This window comes from Aquarana catesbeiana, linkage group LG04 (genome assembly GCF_042186555.1).
Source record: "Aquarana catesbeiana isolate 2022-GZ linkage group LG04, ASM4218655v1, whole genome shotgun sequence".
Taxonomy (NCBI): domain Eukaryota; kingdom Metazoa; phylum Chordata; class Amphibia; order Anura; family Ranidae; genus Aquarana; species Aquarana catesbeiana.
Genome location: NC_133327.1, coordinates 414771500 through 414794128, shown reverse-complemented (window position 1 = coordinate 414794128; position 22629 = coordinate 414771500). Strand labels below are relative to the sequence as shown.

At 38.1% G+C, this 22629-nt stretch overlaps 1 protein-coding gene across 7 annotated transcripts in view; it reads right to left on the bottom strand.

Annotated features, from left to right (window-relative positions):
- Positions 1-22629, bottom strand: part of EYA4 (EYA transcriptional coactivator and phosphatase 4) — a 403396-nt gene that overhangs the window by 22571 nt on the left and 358196 nt on the right. For all 7 annotated transcript variants that reach the window (XM_073627302.1, XM_073627303.1, XM_073627304.1 and 4 more), the window contains 2 exons: positions 12122-12211; positions 3766-3824 (listed from right to left, as the gene is read on the bottom strand). In XM_073627302.1, the coding sequence (XP_073483403.1) occupies positions 3766-3824; positions 12122-12211 (149 nt within the window). The remainder of the gene's footprint in view (positions 1-3765; positions 3825-12121; positions 12212-22629) is intronic.

The following is a 22629-nucleotide window of genomic DNA, read 5'->3' as shown; positions in this document are numbered from 1 at the left end:
CAAAAAACGAAAAGGCAAACTTACTCACAGCAACTTTCATACACCTCCGGTCTCCACTGCATTGTACCTTATACAATCCCCCATCTGCAACCCTTGCCAGCCATCATAATGGTCTGGCACTTTGAAACATCACTGCACAGTCCCAAATACTGTTTAACAACATAATGCAAGCATTGGTACTCGTTCATAGGTGAGCGCTAGCTTCATGACCGCACTAACCAATGAAAAAGCTATTAAGGCTCCTTTCTTCTGGGATACTGTCTGAGAATAAAGCAGAGATTCTTATTGGTCAACACGGTCACAGGGCCAGCACTGAACTATGAGTCCTCACAATTGCGGGCACTGTGGTGCTATGCTATCTCCAGCACTGTTTTGTGAAGTTTTACAGTACTGGAAATTTATGCCAACTAGAGAGGGCATCTGAAGATGGGGATCATATTGGGTACATGCAGCAGGGACTTGAGGGGTTGGGAGGGTGTTTTGTGTTTGCCCACCTTTACATTTTTTATGAAAAAGTGAATTAACCCTTTACATCTAACACTCCACCACTATGATAGGTGTTCTAGTTTTACCAGGTGTTATTTGCATATACATCTGAGCATATGCTATTTGTTGAGATATATTGAAGCATATTATTATTATTATATGGGGTTAGACTTTCTTGCTCATTTATTTGTTTAATTGTATTTATTGAATGTTTCAGGCAGTACAATGAGAAAAATCAGGGCACTAACCATGTATCAAAATTTTACAGAATAAAGCACAAGGACTATTGACAAGTGTCATAGTCAGGCTAAATAGGAGGTAGATCTGTTAGATTACATAACAGAGTAAAATCAGCAATGAAAAATAAATAAAGGAGATTGGTGGTTGCCCAAGATAACAAACATTTCATAAAAAGGACAGTTCAATTGGAGAAACCATTGTATGAAGCTATAAATGGCAAATTGACTACATTGTTGAGATGTGATACTGTGGCACAAATAAAGATAAAACAAGAAAGAAAAAGGGGCAGAAAGAAAAAGAATGAGAGATAAGGGGGGACAAGAATTTGGACGAAGGGAATAAGGGTGGGGCAGTGGAGCGGTAGGCAAGGGGCTAATTTATATTTTACCTTGATATTTGTATGAGGACACTCCACTTAATATATTTATTGATCAGCATTTTGTCCACATATGACCCAGGTCATTCCAGCATAGGACTCATGGTTAGTCCATTTTTTTAGCTGATTAAATGCTAATTGCAGGACTAATGGAAAAGGTTTGTTTGAGGATTAAAAAAATATATTTAAAACTATGACGTGTACTAAGTGCAATGCACCCCACGTGAAGAGTTAAATCGTGGCGCTATCTCTCAAACTTATCCCACCTCTTGTGGTGAAATACCTAATCTAGTGACCACCCATTTACTGGTGTGTATCTACATATGAATAAAAATATATATATATAAAAAATTCATATATATATGTGCAATAATAATAACACACTGGTGATAAAACCAAATGATTATAAAACACCAAATAAACAGTACATAAAGTGACTGTGTGCCAATACTGCTCAGATGCTAGTGTGTATCAGTCCCCATGCAATAATTACATAAGGGCCGTGCACACCATCCCAATTAATAATCTTAAAGTGTCGTAACAATGCCTATATAACTACAACAATAAAGTATACATATATAAATAATAAATAATAAATAATAAAACTCTGTGGGAAACACACATATGTGCAAAGTGTCCGTGATCGTGATCAAAGCAACTTCAAATGTGCAACAGCAAGTCCCTCTATTTCAGGAGTGCAAGCTCTTCTATCAAATTCTTCCACCACACCTCTGTGTTCAGTGACCACTCTCCCAATGGACAGCCACTCACCAGCTCCTCATGCCTCTACTTTCGTATGAGGCTATAAGGCATAGATATCTGCAGCTACTGGCAAGGGTTAAACCATTTCCATCCGGAGGATAGTTCCATATAAAAATGAAAGAAAAACTCCCAATAGTGTGATAACGTAAAACACTTTAATGATTCACACTGCAAATAACACTCCAACTGTTCCACTCACATTGTGTATAAAAATAAACTGCACAGCAAACTCCACAGCAATCTGTCTGATGCAATATGAATAAAGCAGCTTAGATCAACCTTCTAGGGGGTATGCGGTCACGGCGGACCCTTCAACAGCCGGCGTCTAAGAAGTTCTCTCTCAGCCTCTACCCGCCTGCTTACTAGATGGGTCAGCCATCGCCCCCGCTCGGTAAACCATACAGCCCATGATCCCATGATTAAGTTACAGGCGTAACGAAACATGTCGGAGGCGTGGCCCAGCGAAGGATAAACACCACGTACAAGTGACAGGAGGAAGCGGGCTGTATGGTTTACCGAGCGGGGGAGACGGCTGACCCATCTAGTAAGCAGGGGGGGAGAGGGTGAGAGAGAACTTCTTAGACGCCGGCTGTTGAAGGGTCCGCCGTGACCGCATACCCCTAGAAGGTTGATCTAAGCTGCTATATTCATATTGCATCAGACAGATTGCTGTGGAGTTTGCTGTGCGGTTTATTTTTATACACAATGTGAGTGGAACAGTTGGAGTGTTATTTGCAGTGTGAATCATTAAAGTGTTTTACATTATCACACTATTGGGAGTTTTTCTTTCATTTTTATATGGAACTATCCTCTGGATGGAAATGGTTTAACCCTTGCCAGTAGCTGCAGATATCTATGCCTTATAGCCTCATACGAAAGTAGAGGCATGAGGAGCTGGTGAGTGGCTGTCCATTGGGAGAGTGGTCACTGAACACAGAGGTGTGGTGGAAGAATTTGATAGAAGAGCTTGCACTCCTGAAATAGAGGGACTTGCTGTTGCACATTTGAAGTTGCTTTGATCACGATCACGGACACTTTGCACATATGTGTGTTTCCCACAGAGTTTTATTATTTATTATTTATTATTTATATATGTATACTTTATTGTTGTAGTTATATAGGCATTGTTATGACACTTTAAGATTATTAATTGGGATGGTGTGCACGGCCCTTATGTAATTATTGCATGGGGACTAATACACACTAGCATCTGAGCATATTGGCACACAGTCACTTTATGTACTGTTTATTTGGTGTTTTATAATCATTTGGTTTTATCACCAGTGTGTTATTATTATTGCACATATATATATGAATTTTTTATATATATATATATTTTTATTCATATGTAGATACACACCAGTAAATGGGTGATCACTAGATTAGGTATTTCACCACAAGAGGTGGGATAAGTTTGAGAGATAGCGCCACGATTTAACTCTTCACGTGGGGTGCATTGCACTTAGTACACGTCATAGTTTTAAATATATTTTTTTATTGTCTTATACACACTAAGTGGCAGCTGTAGGTAGGTGATACTAACCTGGCACGAAATATCATCGTGGTTGACTTTCCAAGGCGCAGTGGGGGTTAACCTAGTATAGGGTGGATATTGTACCTAGGAAAACCGTTCATTCATTGTTTGAGGATTATTTAAAATGTTTTAAAGGATGTGCTGCCATCTGTGCATGTGCTATTTTGCAAAGAATATTTATTAAATGTATGAACTTTAAGCACAGCACTTTGGATATTTTTTTTAGCAGTGTAGAGCTCTTTTGTATGGAGGGTTAACTGTGTGGTCATTTTTGTGTATAGTGTGCCCCCACTATTTTTGAAACCTATGGCATGGTTCCTTTTATCAGTTTTTCTTAGTATATCATTATAGCTTAAAACCATGTTACCTCAAGTCTTGGCCATTGTCGTCAGAAGATACATCATCTACATGGACCTGATCACATTCCTAGAGAAGAAGATGTGCATTAATTAATAACAGCTTATTGTCACATAGTATACAGATGTCTTTCAAGTGACTGTCATGACTGATGCCTGAGCAAGCTTGAAACATTTTATACTGGAGTATTGTGTTGTTTTATGAATAATGTCTTAAACACAAATATCTCTTAAAGTGTATTCTATTTAGATATGCAAATTACTAATTTACTAATGTGGCAAGGAACAGCATCTTGAAAGTAAGAAGTTACATTTTTCTTTAGGTGTATTATCTGCATCTAGCCTGAAGATGGCACCCTAATATACACATTTACAATTTCATCAAAATTCTCCAGAAATAGGAAAGTGTTGAATTATTAAATAGCTCCATCACATCGAACATTCAATCATTTGCATTATTCAATGCAGAAATGACCCCACATAAGAAAATATACTTATAATTCCCTGTTTAAGATAGATAGATAGATAGATAGATAGATAGATAGATAGATAGATAGATAGATAGATAGATAAAGTATTTTAAGTATATTTTGAAATGTGCATACAAAATATTCTGTCAATTGAATATTCTCCTTTAAAGTGAATTTATGTGCCCATTCATACGGGCATCTGCATATCCCTACCAGTGGTTTAGCAATGTTATTATTCAGGTAAACCTGTTATGAAAAAACACAAAAAAAAACAGGGCTGCTATTTTCTGGGTCATTGATGAGGAAGTATGCAGACCAAGAAAATTGGGAAGAAACCATTTGCATACTTTAGAAGGAGAGGTCAGACATTGTAGTCTCCATATTTTCCTCACGGGAGGTTTCCCTAGAGCTGAATTTTGGGCACAAAAAATTAAATTTGAAAGCATATAAATCCACTTTGTGCGCACCAAATGCTTCTTCAAACACAGATATTACCATGTGAAAGTAGTGATTATATCATTATTGTGCTGTATATAGTCTGTGAAAAGAGCAGAGCTGTGGGTGCCAGCAGGCCTACCCACTACTGGCTGCCTGCAGAAAACTAGAGGAGGGAACGGATATAAGATTGGTTCCTCTGCAAAAAAAGGGAGCACAGCAGTGACCAGCCTTTATAATGGGAAGCTTCTGCACAGAGGCAAAGTTTTGCACAGATCAGAAAAAATATACACAGCACACCAAAATTCACGTAAGATTACACATGACTTATATGTAGACAATACTTGCTCATAATGTAGTTCAGCCTTAAACTACAACTGAGAAATACTGTTTTTAATGACTGTGCATACACACTGCTAATGAAGACACCCGTGTATGTCTCCAGCAACATGCATTTCAAGTGTTTTGCAGTTCAATTCACCGGCTGTTATCCCCATTTATAGTGATCTACATGCATTCCTGCTTTAAACATATCAAGCCTTTCTAAAAAAGCTGCAAGTTAAAGGAGAGGTATAGCCAAAGCTTTTTTGGCTATACTTTTCCTATGGATCACAGGAGTTCTGCACTCCTGTGACCCACTTTCACAGCCCATGATGTCACAGAACTCATCCAGGCTCTAAAAAGATTCTTAGCATATGGTTGGGATCCCCCTCCAACCTCTCAGCTAGCGTTTGAGAGCCTAAGCCATCTGCTCCCTGCCCTCCAGCCCGGTGCTCCAATGAGCACTGGAGAGACAGAGCAGAGAGCCAGTGACTGACAGTCACCAGCTCTCTGCAGCCTGAAGACCGAGAGCTGAGTGATCAGTGGTGTTTATTCGCTCAGTTCTCGGTCTAGAACCGGCTGGGGACAGATGCAGCAAAGGACTGATGCTGCATCCAACTAAGTGAGCATCATTTTTCTTTTCCACCTAGGTGAGTAAAATTTAGATTTTCACAAATCCCATACTTCTTTTTTAAACCAGCTTTCTATTTTCTTGGTTCAAGAGTTTTGCATTTGAAGTCGCTGTCTGTTATCCCTGTATTTTTAAAACAGTGATCTACAGGCCCAGGCAGTATAACATTTGAGAAGCCACTTTTAAAAGCTGGGAAGAACTCTGGCACATTTTTGGAAAAAGTAAAAAAAAACAAAAGTAAGGAATGAGACTTCTTGGAAGTTTTGTAGAAGTACTGTTGACAAGGAACATGAAACAACATTTTTATATCTTGACTGGGTTAACTGTTTGCTGCCAAAATTGTTTACACGTTTGTGGGTCTTAAAATTGCTTAAAACCCCCGAAACCATTATCAATTCTCTAAAACAGAGACCAGAGACCCTGGAGAATAAAATGTTGCTATCGTTTAGGTCACACTATATTAGGGTAACGATTTATCAAACTACTAAAGGTAATTTTAGCACACACAAACACAATATATTATTCAATATTTGGTAAAATATAAAAGATAAAAGATGAGGTTGTGTTGAGTAGATAGATACCAAACATGTCAACCTTTAAAACAATAAAAAAAAGGTACAGTGTATGGTATACAAAATTGTCCATAGATGACACTTTAAAAGCCTTTACAGATCATCAATTTAGAATATGAATAATGGCTCTAGAATTTTTGCTTTCGCCTCGGCCAGCACTGCGATATCTAATATGCATGACACAATAGTGTTGATTTACTAAAAGCAAGTAGACTCTGAAAGTACAGTTTCTCCAGAGCATAGTAAATGAGGGGAAGCTCTGCTGACTTCCTTTATCCAATCATGTGCAAGCATACATTATTTTTTTAATGTTATTGGGTATTGTTTGTAAAGTGAAGATTTACCTCACTGGAGCAAATGTGCTTGCAGAGTGCAACTGCACTTGCAAAGTACACAGTTTATTTGCCTTTAGTAAAACGAAATGTGTATGCGTGTACATGCTGGAGCATTTTATGGTATGCTCGGGCAGCTGAGACACTCCTGCAACATCAATGGATCTAGATGGACCTCAGGTAAGTATTAGAGGGTCTGAGGTGGGCTCCTGCACACAGAAGAATGTATTCAGATAAAAAACCTTCTGCCTTTACAGACACTTTAACTTTTTTTCTATCAAAAGGGGGCTGAAAAGTTCTCTATGTGATAGTACATTGCATCTATCTATCTATCTATCTATCTATCTATCTATCTATCTATGTATTGTAGATATTTGTGTCTGTTGAGGCTCATGACAAATTGGGATGAAGTTTATTAATAAAATAGACATTGGTGGGGAACAGACAAAAAAAAGATAGTCATTCTCTTTCTTCAGAAGAAAAAAAATGTGTGCACAATATATACTGTATGTACAAAAAGTGAGAAAGGATCAAAGCCTTACTAGACCTTTTGTAAAAAAGAAAAAAAAGTAGTAAATACAGCAACAATGATCTCTTGATCTATTTGCATTTTTTAATTTGTGCAATTAGGCCTGCAGGGCACAGGAACTTGCAATGTATTCCCCAGCCTCAAGTCTTTAGAGTGTTAGTTCACCATTTCGGAAAAATGAAAAGGGGAACTAACACCGTACACCCACCCCACTGTGAATAACTGACTTGGTCATGTGGGCGGAGCCTCGCCTAGCCACACTGTTTTTAAATTGTGACAGCAGATGAGGAGAGAGGATCCCCCATTCACTGTCACAGGGAGGGGGATCTGTGGGGACAGGCTGCATATGCTAGAACATGTTACATGTTCCATCCTAAAAATGGATGGAACATGTACAGTAACATGTTCCAAAGGTGAATGTATCATTTGATATAACTATAGGATATTTATATATTGTACTGACCAAAATGTGCCTTGAATGGCAGGCATGTATCCCCTCTTTTTGTGCGGCAGGTGCTGATCCCTTTAAGAGACATAGCAAGAGCTTAAGAAGGAGAGTGCTGATAAGGAAAAAGGAGAAAGCGGAGAGGGGTTGTTTGGAGGGCTGCTGAATATTGCACTTCTTTTGAATGTTGAATACACTTGTGAGAAAGCTCCACTGCTGGGTGGGCCCTGTGGTGCCAATGTGTTGAGACTTTGTTTCATTGAAACTTCTTATCTCTAAGTAAGCTAATTTCTTACTCTTTCTTTTGTTAATGGAACTATATTGACCTGAAAAAGGAGCATGTGAGTTTTCTTTTGTAGACATGAACTTTTGTTTTGTTGCTGGTAAGCCTTTTAAATTGAAAAGAAGCCTATCTTGCTCCACAAAGCCTGTTATCCTGCACTTTTTCTGAACCCCCCAAACATCACAACTGGTGAAGAATGCTGGCAGACTTTGAAAACTGACATTTAAAAGGACAATACAGTCCTGTTGACTTAGAAAAGGAGGAAATGTTGAAGCAACTGGTAGCAGCTAATACTGCATAGCAGCGCAACAATGAGGTGTAACTACTGCAGAGAAACTCTGCAGAGGAACATAGAGGCCCAGATAACCACCATGAAATAAACCTCAGTAGCACAAGTAAAGACTCTGGCTGAGGCAGAAAAATCACTTTCAAAGTCATGAGCCAGCAGTTGTTGCCTTTGGCAACCACCAGAGCAAGCCGTATTTACAAAAGCTTGAGAGCACCTAGTTAGAATTCTTAAACCACTGAGGGCTACAAAGTAGTAGCAGGAGTGCCCAATGTGACCCTCAAAACACCAATTTGATGCACCTGAATTAGAAGAAGAAAGTCAATTTTTTTTTTATTATTAAAAGAAAAGTTGAAAAAAAGAGAAGCACAGATCACTGGATTCAATCCTTGTGGAGTATATCATAAGTAAATTGCCATAAGATTGAATGTTAAGCAATGAATGTCGATAAAGTATAAAATAGCCATTTCAACATTAAATATAAGAACTGAAAATATAATTGTGGGAACAGAACTGTTACCAATCACAGATCATGTTAGGAAATATTTAATAGCTGAAATATTTTAATGAAGTAACAAAATGTGTAAAAATCATGCATCTATCAGGATAATTGCATATAAAAGCATAGACAGTACACAGATAACCCTGTGGAAGAATTAAATGATAATGGGATGGGGATCCGGTGCCTTGAGTTCTTTTGCCCTATTCTGGTAAGATAGACGGCTCTTCCCATATTGATCATTGTTGTGTTTGGAAATTTACCAAAGTAGGGCAAGAAGTATGACAAGATTTTTTGACAATTCTGTATCCTCTTGCATTTAAATAGCATTCCCCACTATTGCAGGAAAATTGGGATAGCACCTACTTTATTACTGTTCCATATTTTTAAGTTTTCACCTTACCATACTAATTTCTGATAACCCCAGCAATGATAAATACTACTTAGTTTTCTTTTCTTTTGGGGAAGGCTAGGTAGCTGTGTTTGCCATTAACAACACTGCCTGTCTTGTGCTGGCAGAGCTCATTATCCGTTGTAAACTAGATTTGAACATTGGCTATCATAACAAAGGGTTAAAGTATAACTAAAATAAACACTTTTCTAATAAAATGGGATAAAATCTTAGAAACAAAGAACACGCAGGAGAGATGGGTTTGCTTTAAGAGCATATTAAATAAGGGCATTAGCCAGTGCATTACATTGGGAAATAAATTTAAAAGAGCGAACAAAAGTCCTGGATGGCTTATCTCTAATGTAAAAATACATACAAAAGCAAAGGAGAAGGCCTTCAAAAAATACAAGGCTGAGGGATCATCATCAGCATTCAGACTTTACAAAGAATGCAACAAGATATGTAAGTGTGCAATTAGGGCGGCTTAGATAGAAAACGAAAGATACATACCGGAGAAGAGCAAAAATGAATCCCAAGAAATTCTTTAAGTATATAAACAGTGAAAAATGGAGAACAGACCATATTGGCCCCATAAAGAATGAGGAAGGACATCTGATTACAAAGGATGGGCAGATGGCAAAGGTATTGAATTTATTCTTTTCCTCAGTCTTCACAAGGGAATCGTGGGGCTTTAGTAACCAAAACTGCAGTGTTTGACGTCATGACATATCACAGGAAGCACCCTCATGGCTAACAGAGGACAGAATTAGAAATAGACTTGGGAAACTTATTATTAATAAATCACCGGGACCAGATGGCTTACACCCTGAGGTTACTTAGGGAACTCAGTCAAGTAATTGCCAGACCATTGTTCCTAATTTTTACTGACAGTCTACTGACTGGAATGGTACCAGCTGATTGGAGAAAAGCCAATGTAGCACCAATATTTAATAAAGGGCCCAAAATACATCCCTGGGAATTACAGACCAGTTAGACTAATATCAATAGTATGCAAGCTCGGAGGGGATGATAAGGAACTATATACAAGATTTTAGTAACAAAATCAGTATCATTAGCAGTAATCAGCATGGATTCATGAAGAATCGTTTTTGCCAGACCAATCTATTAACCTTCTATGAGGAGGTGAGCTGCCATCTAGATAAAGGAAGGCCCGTAGTATCTGGATTTTGCAAAAGCATTCAACACAGTTCCCCATAAATGTTTACTGTACAAAGTAAGGTTCGTTGGCATTGACCATAGGGTGAGTACATGGATTGGAAACTGGCTACAAGAGTGAGATCAGAGGGTGGTGATAAATGGGGGATACTCGGAATGGTCAGGGGTGAGAAGTGGGGTCCCCCAGGGTTCTGTGCTGGGACCAATCCTGTTTAATTTGTTCATAAACGACCTGGAGGATGAGGTAAACAACTCAATCTCTGTATTTGCGGATGACACTAAGCTATGCACGACAATAACTTCTATGCAGGATGTGGAAACCTTGCAAGAAGATCTGAACAAATTAATGGGGTGGGCAACTACATGGCAAATGAGGTTTAACGTAGAAAAATGTAAAATAATGCATTTGGGTAGCAAAAATATGAATGCAATCTACTCACTAGGGGGTGAACCTCTGGGGGAATCTAGGATGGAAAAGGACCTGGGGGCCCTAGTAGATGATAGGCTCAGCAATGATATGCACTGCCAAGCTGCTGCTAACAAAGCAAACAGAATATTGGCATGCATTAAAAAGGGATTAACTCCAGAGATAAAGCGATAATTCTCCCACTCTACAAGACTTTGGTCTGGCCTCACCTGGAGTATGCTGCCCACTTCTGGGAACCTGTCCTCAGGAAGGATGTACTGGAAATGGAGTGAGTACAAAGAAGGGCAACAAGGCTAATAAAGGGTCTGGAGGATATTAATTATGAAGAAAGGTTGCGAGCACTGAACTTATTCTCTCTGGAGACGAGGCACTTGAGAGGGGATATGATTTTAATTTACAAACACCATACTGGTGACCCCACAATAGGGATAAAACTTTTTTTGCAGAAGGGAGTTTAATAGGACATGTGGCCACTCACTAAAATTAGAAGAAAAGAGGTTTAACCTTACACTGCATAGAGGGTTCTTTACTGTAAGAGCGGCAAGGATGTGGAATTCCATTCCTTTCAGCGGCGGCATTGATAGTTTCAAATAACGATTAGATAAGCACCTGAGCGACCGCAACATACAGGGATATACAATGTAATACTGACATATAACCACACACATAGGTTGGACTTGATGGACTTGTGTGTTTTTTTAACCTCACCTACTATGTAATATCTTGGATGGATTGAAGAGGAATTAGACCACCTGTCAGTTTTTTTTTATTGCTGTCAATGCCCCTGATAGGAAGATTAACCTACTCTTTTTGTCCTGTTTACTATTATTACCTATAGTGAAAGTGAAAGAAAATCCAAATTTTGGGATGTTGCCAGCACAGGAATAGTGTGGTTATCTTCCAATGGGGACACTGTTCTGGTGACCCTGGTACCAACCAGGGATTTCCTCACTTTGGAAGGATAGGGGACAGGAAGTGAAAGGTAATCTCCCCAGTGGGACACAGCAAAAAAAACCAAAAAAACAATATAATGAGTTTTAAACATCCTTTACTCTATCCAAAAATTAAAAAGAAAAGTGTTGTCTTTGGTTCTACATTAAGATTTAGATGCTAGCCTATTGCATTATATGTTAAAGAGGGACAGAGTCACTCTAAAATTGTTCAGATATCAGTTTGCCATGAGGCTCACTCCTAAGAAACATATAAAAGGTAAGAAAAAATGTTTTAGGTATGCTGTATGACTAGGAACACATAAAAATATTTAATGGGGTTTTCTCAAATTCGACTGCAATATTAGAAATACACTTTAGGTATCATATGAATACAATTTATATTTTATCTTGCACCAACACTGTACCTCCACTGCTACATCCATCTTTAAAGCATGCACAATAGGATTTATAGAACTTTGCTTGAAATTACAAACAATATTACTAATGGATTATCTTAGTTTTGTTTGGTAAACACATCAGTTTTGTATCTCAGTTCATCAAATGAGAGAGCAACAGCTGTTTGAACAAGCACTCCCAGACCAAATTTAGCAACAAGTACACCAAACATTCTGGCTTACCTCCAAATCATTAAAAAATAAGTGTGCATCGGCGAGGTTGAAAATCATTTCTTCCATCCTCAGTCCAAGAGTCACAGCTGTTGGTGAATCCTTTAAAACATGAAGTATTACAAAGTCTCAATGAGATATGTAACATAAAATAATTCACATCAAGGATTTGATCGCAGTTGTCATATTTAGTTGCTTTGAAGCCTGTAAATGTAAAAAAGCTATCAGAGTGTTTTCAAAGATCTTAAAGTCTAAATCACCACTAATCTTGGCTAGCACATTTCCTGCCATTGCTATCATTTAAGTACATGTCTATATTTATTTTTTTAATGTACCTTCCTGAAATAAGGGCAATGGGACTTCCTAAATACCTGTGTGTATATATATATATATACTCATCAACAATATTAACAGAATCTTCCCACAAGGAATTCAACACAAAAGTAAAATTTTCCTAATGCTTAGCCACAATCACCTTACTTAGATATTCCATATAAGACAGCAAACCTTCCATTTTGTCTAGTCTCACAGCCCTGTAGAAGTATGTGGGCCAAACTGTGCACATGCACACATTGGGTAAAGAAGCAAGCAAAGGAATGTAAACAAGTCAAATAAATACAATTGTATTTTAGAGGTCGGTATATTTTTCTGCTGCCCACAAAAAAAGACTTAAGCCTTTGCTATATACAAAACCTTAAACAAGATTAAGTAACAAATACCATCAAGAGATCAGTATCACAGTGATAAATAAACTGTTAATAAGATACCAGGAATGTACCATATAAACTTAACAGATGATAATAGACTTCCGGCATGTATGTTGTCTCATCAAAAAAATAAATAAATAATTGAACCAAAATCCCCACTGAGAAAGGATTTGTACTCAATCCTATAATAGGGCTCTGGGCCATGATCAACTAAATACAATATGGCTCATGTGCTAATAGGAACTGGCTAGAACATTACTGATAGCTGTGAGCTGCAGGTGTAGCTAAAGGAGACTTCTATTCAAGCTGTAGGGTTCATACACAAAAAAGAGCCTTCAACCTGCAGATGCCACTACAGCCTGCATATGGCTGCAAGCCTATGTTTAATACTGCAATTGTCAGATACAAATATATTATTAAAAAAGGCTTTTGTTATTTATGGTCCCCATAGCTAGACTACACCCACAATCTTGACCTGTATCTTTCTTTTCTCTCACTTTAATGAGCTTTTGAGTCATTTATGAATGGGTGTTTTCCTCCAGTCAGGGCCCCAATGCCTCCCTCTGCCCCGTCTTCTCCGTTTACCTTCCCTCCCAATACCTTAATTTTCCGTTACTTCAAGCTTATATTCTCTTTCTTATCATGCCTCCTGTATCTTTCTCTTTCTCCTTCTTACTCTTGTGTCCTCTTTTCTTTTCCCCTTCCACCACTCAATCTACTTCTCAGGAATTTGCAGCATTACTTTTTTTATTTAAAGTGTTACTAAACCCAGGACCCTGCATTCACTATATCTGGTCTCCCACAGTACACATAGCATGGAAATGCAATTATTTTAGTAACTATAAACTGCTAAATACCCTTTCTCATCAGCAGTATATAGCAGTCTTGTGGCTTCTATCAGTATCTGGTGAAAGCTTTGATTGTCTTATGAGGCTGCAGGACCCTTGACCCTCTGTCTGGATAGTGCCGATTGGCCAGTGCTACTCATTTACACCCCCCCAAAAAATCTCTCTATCAATACACACCAAACTGAGTATGTGCAGAGTGCCCCCAAGGCTCTGTATTATTATGAGATGGATTGGGAATAGTAAAAGAATGGGAGGATCAGAGAAGACAGGATCAAACATCATTTTTACACAAAGCGCAGGATTAACCCCTTAGGTTCCACAGTGAGTATAACAAGCAGGCTTTACTGCATATACAGATTAATTTTACTGTTATGGGTTTAGTAACACTTTAAGCTCCATAGTGTCTCCTGATATATTCCGTGTCACATCACTATGCCCTTTTCATCTGAGGCTGGGCTTCTCTAGGTCATCAGAAACTCTTGGTGTATTGTTCCAATTATATTCATTTAGATTGTGAATAACTGTTACTTAGCATTATCTGGATTGGAATATGTATCCACATTGCTATATACTGTATTTTATGGAACATTTTGTAACTTCACTGTTATTTTTCCTTTTTTTGATGAAAACAACTATTGTAAAACAAAAAAGGCTTTCATTTAGTATAAGGTTTTATTAAAAAATGTTATTATATGTTAACAAATGGACATATATATATTGTATATCTATATTTATATATAGATCGATCTATCTATCTATCTATCTATCTATCTATATGATACAAAACACAAGGCCAAGTCAACCTGTCATTGGCTACAGCAGGATAAACTGAAGGTTCTGGAGTGGCCATCTCAGTCTCCGGACCTCAATATCATTGAGCCACTCTGGGGAGATCTCAAATGTGCAGTTCATGCAAGACAGCCCAAAAATTTACAGGAACTGGAGGCTTTTTGCCAAGAGGAATGGGCAGCTTTACAATCTGAGAAGATAAAGAGCCTCATCCACAACTACCACAAAGGACTTCAAGCTGTCGTTAATGTTAAAGGGGGCAATACACAGTATTAAGTGGGGTAAGTAAACTTTTGATCAGGGTCATTTGGGTAGTTTCTGCTGCCATTATGATTTATAAAGAGTAAACACAGTTGATTGATAATAAATGGCTTCAGCCAAACACTAACCATGAGTGAAAAAATATTTTTGTGTTATCATTCATATTCTATAAAGATAGATAGATAGATAGATAGATAGATAGATAGATAGATAGATAGATCTATATATATATATATATATATATATATATATATATATAGAGAGAGAGAGAGAGAGAGAGAGAGAGAGATATCTTTATATATCTCTATATATATAGATATATATCTATATATATATATCTCTACAGTATCTCATAAAAGTGAGTACACCCCTCACATTTTTGTAAATATTTTATTATATCTTTGTGACAACACTGAAGAAATTACACTTTGCTACAATGTAAAGTAGTGAGTGTACTGCTTGTATAACAGTGTAAATTTGCTGTCCCCTCAAAATAACTCAACACACAGCCATTGATGTCTAAACCACTGGCAACAAAAGTGAGTACACCCCTAAGTGAAAATGTCCGAATTGGGCCCAGTTACCCATTTTCCCTCTCCGGTGTCATGTGAATTCTTAGTGTTACAAGGTCTCAGGTGTGAATGGTGAACAGGTGTGTTAAATATGGTGTTATAGCTCTCACTCTCTCATATTGGTCACTAGAAGTTCAGCATGGCACCTCATGGCAAATAACTCTCTGAAGATCCGAAAAAAAGAATTGTTGCTCTACATAAAGATGGCTTAGGCTATAAGAAGATTGCCAAGACCCTGAAACTGAGCTGCAGCACTGTGTCTTTGGGAAATAGACGTATGAGTGCTGCCAACATTGCTGCAGAGATTGAAGGAATGGGGGGTCAGCCTGTCAGCGCCCAGACCATACGCCACACACTGCATCAAACTGGTCTGCATGGCTGTCGTCCCAGAAGGAAGCCTCTTCTAAAGATGATGCACAAGAAAGCCTGCAAACAGTTTGCTGAAGACAAGCAGACTAAGGACATGGGTTACTGGAACCATGTCCTGTGGTCTGATGAGACCATCATAAACTTATTTGGTTCAGATGGTGTCAAGCGTGTGTGGCGGCAACCAGGTGAGGAATACAAAGACAAGTGTGTCTTGCCTACAGTCAAGCATGGTGGTGGGAGTTTCAGGGTCTGGGGTTGCCTGAGTGCTGCCGGCACTGGGGAGCTACAGTTTATTGAGGGAACCATGAATGCCAACATGTACTGTAACATATTGAAGCAGAGCATGATCCCCTCACTTCGGAGACTGGGCCGCAGGGCAGTATTCCAACTTAACTACCCCAAACACATCTCCAAGACGACCACTGCCTTGCTAAAGAAGCTGAGGGTAAAGGTGATGGAATGGCTAAGCATATCTCCAGACCTAAACCCTATTAAGCATCTGTGGGGCATCCTCAAACGGAAGGTGGTGAAGCGCAAGGTCTCTAACATCCACCAGCTCTGTGATGTTGTCATGGAGGAGTGGAAGAGGACTCCAGTGGCAACCTGTGAAGCTCTGGTGAACTCCATGCCCAAGAGGGTTAAAGCAGTGCTGGAAAATAATGGTGGCCAAACAAAATATTGACACTTTGGGCTCAATTTGGACATTTTCACTTAGGGGGTGTACTCACTTTTGTTGCAAGCGGTTTAGACATTAATGGCTGTGTGTTGAGTTATTTCGAGGGGACAGCAAATTTACACTGTTATACAACTTATACTCACTACCTTACATTGTAACAAAGTGCCATTTCTTCAGTGTTGTCACATGAAAAGATATAATAAAATATTTCTGAAAATGTGAAGGGTGTACTCACTTTTGTGAGATACTGTATATAACATGTCCTTGAAAATGTAAGCATTATTTAGGTAGGAACTCACAGAGTTACAATGAAGTATACAGTACCAATGCTTGTATGTTTGACATAAATTTCTAGGTTACAATTACCTCTGGGCACAAGCAAGCACTTTAAATTTATATTTTATGAAAACATTAGGCAAATGATGGAGCACAGAAGTCTATTCTAGCAGTCAGGTGGCATATCTATTAGTTTGTTTATCTGAGTTTGCTGATGAGTTTATGGAATATCACTGTACTTATGAGAACTGCTGGCAGTCACATGTTCTATTGCTAATAAAAAAAGACAAAAAAGAAATTAAACTTTAAAAAATATATACTTTTTAAGAAGAGTAAATAATGGAAATTACTGGAGATTCAGAACAGTAGATAGAATTTCATAAATTTTTTTTTGCTGGGCATTATTAATGAACTGGAAAAAAAGTGGTGCAAATTGCCACCTGCTAGATTACTATTTCCTCTGCCGAGTATGCAATGTCACCCTGTGTAACATCACTCCATTAATAAGAACGTACTATATGTAAACCTGAGATTTTATTGGAGGCATACATGGTTGTATACAAAATAAAAACTACATGTTTTAGTCTTCACTGTCAATAAAAGAAGTGGAGACCTAAAAGATATATGCTTTCCATTATTAATTAAAAAAATTTTAGAACAAAAATAAAACAAAAGTCTGCGATCAATGGCTTTTTATATGTGGTAGAAATGTGTTTGTATTAAAAATCTGTTGCCCGTGTGATGGTGTCTATTTAATAAAATAATGCAAAGAAAAATGATGGACTAGCTTCATCTGTTTTTATCAATACCTTTGAAAGAATGAAAGATATTTTAACTAGTTGCTATGGAATACTGTATTCTGCACATTGGCCTGTGCCTTAGAAAATTGTGTGCTAGAGTAAAGTCAAAAGAGTACACATTTTGCAATGTTTCTTTCACTATGTTGAACATTATTTGCCCATTGCCTTTATACTGAACATCAATGAACACTTCAGTTTAACAGTGGTCAAATTAGTATTTCTGGCAAAATGACGGATGTTCTTGTGTCAAGTTTCTCCAGCCATGTATTAGGATATGCATGATGCTTTGGCTAGCAAGCTTACCCAACAAAAGCACAAATTAAGAAATGTGTCTGATTTTCCTTTGCAGCAACAAAGTTGCCACATTTTCTTAGGTACACAACCAGGTAGAGAGAAAAAATGTAGTTAGAATGCAGAGCATCTTGTAGCAACACCTGAAAAACTTGGCTTGTCTAGGAGTTGCCACATTTTCTTAGGTACACAACCAGGTAGAGAGAAAAAATGTAGTTAGAATGCAGAGCATCTTGTAGCAACACCTGAAAAACTTGGCTTGTCTAGGAGTGTGTTTTTGAAGAGAGGTATGACTTGTCATAGTGGCACAATAGTCTATGTATTGTTACAGCTGTGTATATAATTCCACAATCAGCTGTGTATTTTCATAATTGCTTGAGCATGGTCACAGCTGCCACTGTATTGCCAAAGCTGCCAAGTGTATTGGCAGAGTAACTTGATAAGAACCATGCTGTTTGACTTTGGATACCATACTCAAACAGTTTAACCCTATCTATAAAGTAATTTGACTATTTCATTATTACACTTCAAACACTAATATTGGCCTGCCATTAGGGAAGAATTCATATAAATGTTGCAAAAAATGGACTAAGTACAGCCCAAGATCCATCCACCGTGATTTCAGATATTAGGAAAGAGGCAATGCAGCTTGCCTACTCTACTGTACATTTGTTGAAGTTTAGCATGCTAGTATGAATGAAGAATGTGACTGCCAATCAGACCTCTCACCAGCCATTGTGATAGATATAGATGCATATAACGGCCTATGTGTGTAGATAGATAGATAGATAGATAGATAGATAGATAGATAGATAGATATGTACATACGGATGCAGAAATAGATATGAATTAGCAGCAAGCCTGAATGACAAGCTTCTCCATGTGGAAAAACAATTATCAGCGAAGAGTTGCAATGGGTCACATACCAGACCTGATATCTATCACTGCATTAGATAGCTAAATTTGGAAACATATACGTAGATTGGTGTCATCACAGTCAATCCCCTTTCTTTTCATTTGTATTAATGCATTATAAATGGCAAGCATTCATTCTAACGATATGAAAGCTATGTTTAGAATGTTTAAGATACATAATGCATAAGGGTAATTTTCAGGTCTTGGATCATAGCCATACATACTATATACTTATATACCCACAACAGCTGTGTTCATCGCAGAGTAATATATCCAGTAGTGTTGAGAAATAAATGTAATTTATAAAGCCCCAAGCTAAAGTAGGTCTAAAGTGAAATACCGAATGCAAGGCAGCAAAAGAGGAAGGGTTGTTAAAGTACTTGAACATGGTACTAGTGTATGAACATCAGGCTCCTAGCAGAAAATACCTGCTTAAAAACGTGAGTATGGACTTTACAATAAATGCCTATATTTATGCTTTTTCATGCAAACAAGCATTTAAAAATTCTTTTAGCTTTTCCTGGGTTGTGACATATGTGCATAGGTGTGTATTTCAGCAACACAGATTTTTGTATTTCTTTTTTTACTGATCTATACAAAGTGCAAGTTTATGTGCCTGTGTGTACAGGTCCATTAAAAACAACGGACTGGCTACATTTAGACCCCTTTCACACTAAGGCAATTTTCAGGCATTTTAGCGCTAGAAATAGCATCTGAAAACTGCCTCCCATGCTGTCCGAATGTGAAAGCCTGAGTGCTTTCACACTGGAGCGGTGAGCTTGCGGGGCATTAGAAACAGTCCTGCAAGCAGCAGGACTGCTTCCGAAGCGTCTGAAAAGAGCTTCAGAGGTGCCGCAACACGGGCGATTTTAACCCCTTCTTCGGCCGCTAGCAGTGGGTTAAAAGCGCCCCGCTAGCAGCCGAAAAGTGACACTTAATGCACGGATTTTCTGCTGATTTTTGTCTTCAGATTTACCAAAACCATGTAGTGCAAGGGCCTGTCTGATTGCATACAAATTGAAACTCCTAAGGTTTGACCTCATATTATATGGTTTTTGGTAAATCTGAAGGAAAAAATCAGCAGAAAATCTGACAGTGTGTATGGGGCTTTAGAGCAGTTAAAAAAAATGCTTAAAAATGTAGCAATTTTAGGCATCTGTGTGCAAGAGGCCTTACTACACTTAAAAGCTGGATAAACACTATACAACTTTTGTTGTTCAATTTCCTTTAGATTTACCTTTAGTAGTGCAAGGGCCTGCCTGATTGCATACAAGCGGGGACCAGTTAGGACGCACAGCGTGACTTGCGCATGTGCAGTAGGGAACCGGGAAGTGAAGGCGCAACGCTTCACTTACTGATTTCCTCACCGAGGAAGGTGGCTTCGGCTGCCGACATCGCTGGACCCTGGGACAGGTAAGTGTCCATTTATTAAAAGTCAGCAGCTGCAGTATTTGTAGCTGCTGGCTTTTAATATTTTTTTTTTAGGTGGACTCCCGCTTTAAAGTGGAATTCCAGGTAAACAATTAAAAACTACCTTTCATTTCTATGCATAATATGAAACATGAAACAACAGCCTAATCCAGACATTCAGCAATTCTCCTGTGCTTCACCAGCAACGGTGGGCCTGTGTAACAAAATATGGCTGCACAAGCATCCTCATTCATAGTCCTGAAAGGAAAAAAAGGAGGCAGAGACACACTCACCAGCTGCCTTAACTGTATGAACGGAGTGGCATTGCAGCATGACTGCAATGAATTATGATTAAAAAAAAGGTACAAACACACAGATTTGAAAAAATGTACACATAAGAATAGACTTATATTGTTAACTGATTTTGGGGAGTTATTTGAACCTAAGTCCTTCCTTCCACTTTAAACAGTGAAACTAAATTAATTGTATAGTAACTAAAACAACTAGCAGTTTCTATCACATTGACAAACCAAAATGTATCCGGGTCTGCAGAGTGTATTGACCCTGGCTAGAAGACTTACCACCAGGTAGAATTACACCCTCTTCATGCTTCCACAGCTGCACAAACAGAATAAGAATATAATCAAACATGGCTGCAAACTACAGAGCATGCATGAAGGGTTCTTCATCTTTCCGGGATAGCAAAATCTCCAGTCAAGTTTATTAGCAGGGATAAGCGTGGTATTAACGATATCATCCCCTCTTTTTTTTACCTAGGAAACAGCACTAACTATAGAGTGAAGAAAACAAGTGGATGAATCTTAAGACATGATCTGCCATTGTCCTGCTACTGGAGACCTTTATTAGTGGGAAGTCACCCAGGAAGTAGAGAGGACCAGGGTATGCTTTTGCCATCATCTTATCTTCTAGGAATAAAGTGAGGAATAGGAAAAACTTTGAAGCAAAGAATGTCACACTAAACAAGGCATTTCGGCAGGTATGGCAAGCTAAATACTTGAATGTTTACAGAGCCCTGTACATGGTAAGCATTAAACAGAGAGATAACTGCTGGATTTGCATGGATTTGTAAAGGAGTGGAGGGAATTATTTGGAGGCTTTTGACGCCAAATGGAAACATACTAAAGCCACCATCTGCTCAATCTGGCAAAGGTTTACTAAAGCAGAGACCTGAATGCTTCAATGAGATCACTCTCTACATCATCATTAGCCCCCAAAACTGTGAAATGAACAAGAAGGAAACAAATCTTTACAATGGACCATCGGTAAAGGCAATGTTTTACCCATTCTTATCATCTTTAATTCTTATTTTTTTCTTGATAACTTCCAAATTTAATAAGAGTGGGGAATGTTTGGCATTTAACAGAAAGCCTTAGCTAATGTTCTTCCCTTCCACCCTCTACCCCCAAAAAAATACTTTATTTTGCTGACTGTCAATTCATGGGGCAGAAATTTGCACAAATCTGGGGCAAAACAAATTTGGTTCACTTATCTCCACCACCACAGGCAAATTATTCACTGACTAGTTAACTAGTTTTTCTGGTGACCAGGTTAAAGGCTTTACTAGCTTAAAGGCCAAAGTCCTGCTTTCTCAATAAAATTTAACATCAGCATCTTATTTTAGCCACCTCTAAAACACTGCAGAGCTTTATCTTTGATGGAACACAACCAATGCTGATATCCCTTTTATCCTATTGCAAAACATCTATCAATCCAGAACTCCACCTAATCCAGACATAAAAAAGCAAACGTGAAGGGATTTTGCTTGCTAAAATCATGACTACTCTTATAAAACAAATACAAATGGATTCCATACAATCTTCTGACACAAACTTCATTAACTATTTTTCTGCTACATTTTTGATTCAGCTTTCCCATGTAAAAGCATAGAACATAAAATGGAGTATAGAAATGCCAGTATTTTATTTGCTACCATGATAAAACATTAAAACAATTAGTTTAACATAAAGTTTCTACACAAATCTTGCAGTTTAGTGTTAGTAAGAAAATAACTTTCTAGAAATGATCTTTTAAAGCTGTCAAAAATGTAGACATGGTTTTCATGCATGGAAGTATTCTCTAGACTTCTAAATGTAATTTTTTTGTCCTTACAATTGGCTCATTACAAAAATATTTTTTTACAACATTGTGAGGGCTCTTCACACCATCACCATTGGGCTGCTTTATAAATAGTCTTATGACCTATGTAAAAAATGAGGGCATGCAGCAATTCTGCACAGTGCATCTGACACATCACAATGCACCACAGTGTACAGTAGTGTGAACAAACCCTAATTATTCATGCGATTATAGCAGGAAGATCAAGTGACTCGGCACTTGCCATGTAGAAAGTGGCAGCAGAAATCTGGAAGTGAGTTGGATCCCAGTGTGAGTTTAAATACAAATGGTAGTATGTAAAAATCTGCGTTTTGGATTGCAAATTTTAATACAGATATATTAAAAGGGGGGGCAGGCTCAACTGGTGGTGGCAGTGGTATACAATGCACAAGACACCCAGGAACAGTCCAAGAAGATTTATCCTGTACTTTTGTGCAGCAAAGCAGCTAACACAATTTCAGTGCAAGAGG